The 6,854-nt window shown below is 38.7% G+C and overlaps 1 protein-coding gene across 1 annotated transcript in view; it reads right to left on the bottom strand.

The window, feature by feature from the left end:
- Nucleotides 1-1,575, bottom strand: part of LOC108736831 (tigger transposable element-derived protein 1-like) — a 37,773-nt gene extending 36,198 nt beyond the window's left edge. Inside the window, 2 exon segments of the mRNA XM_025980456.1 lie at nt 418-594; nt 682-1,575. Coding sequence (XP_025836241.1) covers nt 418-594; nt 682-1,575 — 1,071 coding nt within the window.
- Between the last annotated feature and the right edge of the window lie 5,279 nt (nt 1,576-6,854).

Genomic DNA, 6,854 nt, shown 5'->3' with positions numbered 1-6,854 from the left:
ACAAAGGACGTACTTTATTATTAAAAGTAAGTTCTTAAAATAATTATATATTATGCACTTATGAAATTGCTAGTTATTTTTGGTATTTGTGTTATTAATTTTAATAATAATTATAAAACTTATACATATGTAATGATAAATAATAAATTAAACTTTTGGCTTAAAGAAACTATCAATTCTAGATTGCTTGGCTTCTTTCTTCTTGCTATCATACAGATCTTGGTAACAGTGATAGGCTGCACAAATTTTGTTATTAACGTTAAAACTTCTCTCAAAATTAGGATCATTTTCTTCAAAAATTTTCATGGCATTCTTCAAATTTGCAAAGGCTACGGAAAGCTTTTTTAGTGTAAGTTCTTTTTCAGAGTCACTAATAGAAGAAGCTATTTCTTGTGACTCGAGTGCTTCCTTTTGTACTTGTGCCTCCAATTCAATAAGATCTTCATCAGTCAGTTCTTGCGAATGTGAGCTTAACAGATCATCAATATCATCAGTAGTAACTGCAATGTCAGGCAAACGGTTAGCCAAATGAACAATGTCAGTTGTGATCTCATCGATATTTGGTTGATCTGTAGATGTAGAACTTTCAGATGGCTCAAAAAAAAATGGGCATAACTTTTTCCAAACTCCTTTTAAATTGTTGGGTGTCACCTCATCCCATGAAGTAGCAATATTTTTTACGCATTGCAAGATATTATAACTTTTCCAAAAATCTCTCAGCTCCATGCCATCATTTTCATTAGCCTTTACAGCCTGTGAAAAAGTTCTCCTGAGATAATAGGCCTTAAAAGACGCGATAACTCCTTGATCCATCGGCTGTAACAACGAAGTGGTGTTGGGAGGCAGGAACACGACTTTGATTTGAGGATCAATATCGGCAATACGCACAGGATGGCCGGGAGCATTGTCCAAAATAAGTAAAGCTTTATAAGCCAAATTATTTTTTGAACAGTACTGTTTCACTTCAGGTATAAAATGCTTAGTAAACCATTCTTCAAAAAGTATTGATGTAACCCATGCCTTTGGATTAGCCTTCCATATAACTGGAAGAGTACTCTTGACGTAATTTTTGAGAGCTCGAGGATTTTCAAACCTATAAACTAAAAGGGGTTTCAATTTAAGATCACCTTCAACATTCGAACCCAATAACAACGTCAAACGATCTTTAGCCGCTTTAAATCCAGGCATAGACTTTTCTTCCTGTGATATAAAAGTACGAGAGGGCATTTTTTTCCAAAACAAACCAGTTTCGTCCACGTTAAAAATTTGTTTAGGCGAATAGTCTCCACTTTCGATAATTTCCTTTAATATTCCAGGAAAACTCTGAGCAGCCACATGATCGGCACTAGCAGCTTCTCCTTGCACTCGAATGTTATGTAACGAATATCTCGCTTTAAAGCGCATGAACCATCCGCGACTGGCAGAAAAACATTTTGTTTCGTCACTATTATTCTCGCCACGTTTATTTTGCAGTGTGTTGATGATACTCAGCGCCTTATTTTGTATAATAGCCAAACTTAGAGGAACCCGTCGCTGAGTTTGATCTTGAATCCAATTGTACAACAGTTTTTCCATTTCATAAATTAAAGCATTCCTTTTGCGTATAATAGTGCTGTTTGAAGAGACGGAAGGAAGAGCTGTTAAGAGTTTTTCTTTATCTTTCAATATTGTTTGTACCGTCGTGCGTGATAAATTAAGTTCTCGTCCAATAGATGAAGTCGAATAACCGCGATCTTTGAGTTTTAAAATGTTAGATTTAACCTCCATTGTAATTGACTTTCTTACTCTCTTCTTCACTTTATTATTACTGTCTTGTTTAGGTGGTATTGTTTAAAATTCACTTAAATATGTATGTAAACACAAAAACTGTCAAAGATGCAAAAAAACTAATTTATTACGTCTTGATTGTCCGTTGTCCCTGAATGTACTAAACAAAATCAGCGACATTTGCGCGGTATTCCCCGCACGAGACGACACCGCGCCCCGCCCGCGCCCCTCACGGACATTGACCTTGCGACAAGTGAATTCTCCGATATGCCGGAAATCGAAACAAATGACGTATGCTTGAGGAATAGTGTCAAAACATTGTTCGACGTAACTTGAAACGACGTAAATCGAAACGACGTAAGTCGAGGACCGCCTGTATAGTTTTTTTTCACTTTTATGCCATTCTTGAAGAAATAAGTAATAACGAATATCTGCAGACACAATATTTACGGGCTGAACTCCAAAAACCAATTTTAGGAAAATTAACTATTTTCAAAAATATTTAGTTTTGGAAAACACTATAAAGATATATTCTTCCAAATTTTATCTTCTTTTGCTAATGTTTTGCTTAATGATTACGTTAAAATTATAAATTATAGAAAGCAAGAGTCCCGCCACTCCAATTCAAATTCAGCTAACTGTAAGACAGCAAAAATCCGTAAATTAGAAATTGTAATTAGTTTTTTCTAATGGGATGGCAGGGCTATTGGTGAACCCCAAAAAAAGCTAACGCGCCTTGGCAATACTTCAATTGTGGTGTGGAAATTTGCTTTAATAAAATTACAATTATCGAGATGAAATTCATGTAGGTACCTAACAATGTTTACACCTAATCTTTTGTCTTTTCTATTTTGTTCTTAATACCTACATGTTGAAGTGTATTTTAAATAACGTCACATACTATCAGTGATGAACAAATGTTAGTTATTTAATAATTCAATTCATTTTTATCGTAATGGGTGTCTAAAAATCATATGTAACGACGTGTAGTAATAACAAGTAAGACTCGCAGGATAGGACTCTCACATCGAAGCAATGCGCTGTTGCCAAATTTCTCAGCATGGCTTGTATTAGAGACGGCTGTGTCAGTACAATAGGGAAATCCCCACCAGGACTCACATGCATTGATTTCATTTCAAAACTGAAGATCATTTTAAAGGAACTAGGTACTGAAAATTCCTTGGGACAGGTAAATCCCCAGCTAAAGTTTAATGGACCCTATACGCCGGTTCATTAAGGGCAGAAATACTCAAGTCTTTAAAACTACATGTCTAATAACTACCAATCTGATTGGGAGTAGTCCGACTATTAAGCGTAAATAGAGCTGAACCAAAAACAAAACACAATTTAAGTTTGTTTAGACGAAAGCAAAACCAAAAAAACTAATAATAATATTCTGGTGAATAGTTTTACCCAGATTTATGGGAAAATACCAATCAAATAAAATCAATTCTGATTGGGACTTCCCCGTCTATTAAGCGTAAATAGAGCCGAACCAAAACCAAAACACAATTTAAGTTTGTTTAGACGAAAGCAAAACAATAATAATAATAATATTCTTGTGAATAGAATTTATGGGAAAATACAAATCAAATAAAATCAATTAATGTCAAACAGTTCAATACCAAAAATTTAGGACACAGATTGAAAGTTTATGGAAGCCACAAAATGAACTTTCAGCATCCTAAACAGTCTGCCTAAATATTGAATTGAAAGCTCTATAGTAATAGTTGAGCTTCTTTATATTGTAATATCCCCTTTTTTCACGGATCGGATCGGATATAGTGTAAACGTGACATAAGGACCAGAATATAACTGACAAAATTTCTATGATTTTTTTTTTCTCTAAGTAGGACTAGGTCATTAATAAATAATTCGTTGGTTTTTAATTTTGTTTGGGGTGCCTGACAACGGGAACGCAGTCTTTGACGAACTTATTTCTTATTTCGTGAATGGTTTTGTGGTTACTTCGGGGCAGGTAGGAAGAAATTAAATTACTCAGTGGGTTAGGAGGGTTATGGCCATTTAGGATTTCCGAAGGTGAGTACCCAGTGGACAAATTGGTAATCTCGTTAAAAAAGATTTCGATATCTTGGAGTTTGTTCACCCAACCAGAATGTGATTGTTGGTAGTAGGTTCTAAACAATCGCCCTAACTCTTTCATAACCCGTTCAGTCGGATTAGCAGGGGGATTTCGAGTGGAGGAGAATGTTGGGATTATACCGTGTTTCTTTAAAAGTTCTTGCCAAACTTTAGATGTAAATTGACTACCGTGATCTGATAACACAACTTTGACTTTGATAAATTTGCAAAAATGTGGAAATTTTAGCTTGTGCACGTCTAAGGGGATAAAGTTTGATCACGAGAATATACGAGCATTTGGAACGCTCGTCAGGGAGCGGGCCCTACAAGTCGACAGTCACCAAGTCTCCTGGATTTTCAAGAAAAATAGATTGTGGAGACCCGGCAAAATACATAAAAGGAAATATTACTTTCTGACAAACGTCACATGCTCGTACAAACCATAGCTATACATTTCTGGGGAAAATAAAATTGGCTTTAAAATTAGAAATAATTTTGATGTCCCAAAATGTCCTTACTGTAGGTGGAAACTTTGTGAGAGAATGTTTACAAGATTGTGGGGAATAGCCACATTCGGACAATCCGAAGGATTATTTCCGAAAATTAGAACACCATTATGAAGGGAAAAATTGGAAGACAAACGAGTTTGTTCATTTTTGAGCACAGTGGGAGATCCTAAACAAAAAGAGTAAATGGGGCTTAAAAGATAATTGATGATTTTTTAGTTCCTTAAATAATATTTTAAGTTCTTTTAAATTGTCGAGTTAAAATATGTGGACAAAATAGATAAAACGCGCGACAGAGATTAGGAAAGTGAATAATAACGAAATCCAAAAACAAACGCTTCAAGTTTTCAAAAGATTCCTGTTGTTCAGAACCCCACTTCCACTTGGCCTTTTTGTGTATTTGCTGAAACGCCGATAATAATTGCATAGAGCGAGAAAAGCATGAAGTTATCTGACGTTTTTGGGAATGGGAAACTGACGAATAGCTTTGGTCTTATCTGGGTCCGGTAGCACTCCGGTAGTAAGAATATGACCTAGAAACGGAACTTCGGGTTGGTAAAATTTTGTCTTTTATAAATTAACTGCCATTTTAGCTTTTAGTAATCTAGTAAATAACTGCTCAAGAATTTCCAAATGCCCTTCAAAAGATTCTGATACTACGAGTAGATCATCGATATAGCGAAACACTGAATGTTGCAATTCTGGTCCTAAAATGCAATCTAAAACTCGTGTAAAAGACCCAACTGCAGTTTTTAAACCAAACGGGAGCACCTGGTAGCTGTATGTCTTGCCATTATAGAAGAAACCGGTATTTTGAATGCCTTTAGGGGTTAAAGGAATTTGCCAATAAGACGACCTCAAATCAATCGTGGAAAAATACTTTTGGGAGTGAGTAAACTAAAAATTTCTTCAGGCGAAGTAGGTGCCACATGGTCATCAACCATCTTGGAGTTTAAAATGTGAGTATTCAGGCAAACAGGAACAGTACAATCTCTTTTTTTTTTACAACCGTCATCGGGCTAGCGTAAGACGTGGCCTCCCGATTAATAACACCTAACTCAAGCATTTTGTTGGCCTCCATGTCCACGGCGGGTCGTAAACTAAACAGGAACAGGATAAGGGCGCTTGAGTAACGCTCCGTAATCATGTAATATGATCTTATGAGCTTACTTATCTGTTCTTCCGGGGTATACACATGTTATGGCAAAGCTAAAGGACCCCCGGCCATCTGGAAGCAAAAGTGATTGTGGGAAGCAGCCGATGGACACGGGCGAAGGTCCGGAAGCACCCGTCTGGTGTGCCAGAGGAAGCCTCGGAAGCCCTGAGGGGAAAGTACGCTACAGCTGGCGTTCGAACGCGATGTAAGCCCAGCACAGACGAGGTAGGCTAACGCGGGGTCCGCTCTCCCCCGCAAAAAAGCCTGCCGAGTCAAAATGGAGGCTCTCTCGGTGCGACCACCCCCACAACTGTAGTGGCAATCGCATGGGAACCTCTACAGGCGCCGAAAAGTCAGCGGTCCTCTGGGTAGAAGCACTCCCTAACCATGTCCAAAGCGTAGTAAGTGTTCTGGCAGGGGTGCGCATCAGGCGGTGTCACAGAGTAGATGGTAACCTGACCCATTACGACGTGAAGAATAGTGGAATGCCGGCAACCATTGTAGATCGGGTGTGCAGTCTGACCCTTTAGGGGGGCTGTGCATTTGTGTGACGAAAGCAGAGTAGAAGCAAAAAGTGTAGTAGCTCGGGCGAGCCAGGAGACTGAAGGATGTCCGGTGATACGGCAAAACGGATGTCACCCAACGAAGGGTGCTCCGGAGTAGCTAATAGCGACCGGAGAGCCTGTACCGGTACTCGGGAGGCGAGGGAGCCCCAGGAGTTTAGCTTCGATTCCTGCCCCTCCAATTGGTGTTGGACTCGAGGTGGCAGTTGGGTACAGCCTGCATGCTGGGTTAGGGGGCTGTGCAGCGAATTGCCCGGTTCGTTGTGTAGTCCCTGCATTGAACGCTTAAGCGAGTAGATAGGCCCGAACATGCATGGGGGTTACTCGCCTCGTTAACCCTCAGGCACCGCATCGGTGGCTTCCTGGGACCAATCCGTCTGACGGAAGGGAGACCCCAAGGCATATCATCATTGAATTCAATATCTGCACATTTCTTTTTCAATGTGCGACGATTTCTTTCGGCTGATTTAAAAGAATTGTAGTCACCCCTGTGTAGTCGTAGTAAGTACTATTCAAAGTTGAGGTTCTGAGAAGAACCGATTTTGTAGTATCGTTGGACACATATCTGCATCATTGATGATTGGCACAAAATCATAGCTTCCAAGGGTTGACACTTTGTCAGCATCCGAATAATAGTGAGCCTGGTGTTAGACAAATTTATTTGAATATTTACACGGTATTTATACAAAAATATTTACATGGTATTATATGGCAAATAACATTTCAGCACTTTACATTTGTGTATGTACTGCCGTTGACCTAGTTAGTCGCAGTGTGTCG

Source organism: Agrilus planipennis, unplaced genomic scaffold, assembly GCF_000699045.2.
Source record: "Agrilus planipennis isolate EAB-ADULT unplaced genomic scaffold, Apla_2.0 scaffold187, whole genome shotgun sequence".
NCBI classification, from domain to species: Eukaryota; Metazoa; Arthropoda; class Insecta; order Coleoptera; family Buprestidae; genus Agrilus; species Agrilus planipennis.
This window is presented reverse-complemented; position numbering and strand designations above follow the sequence as displayed.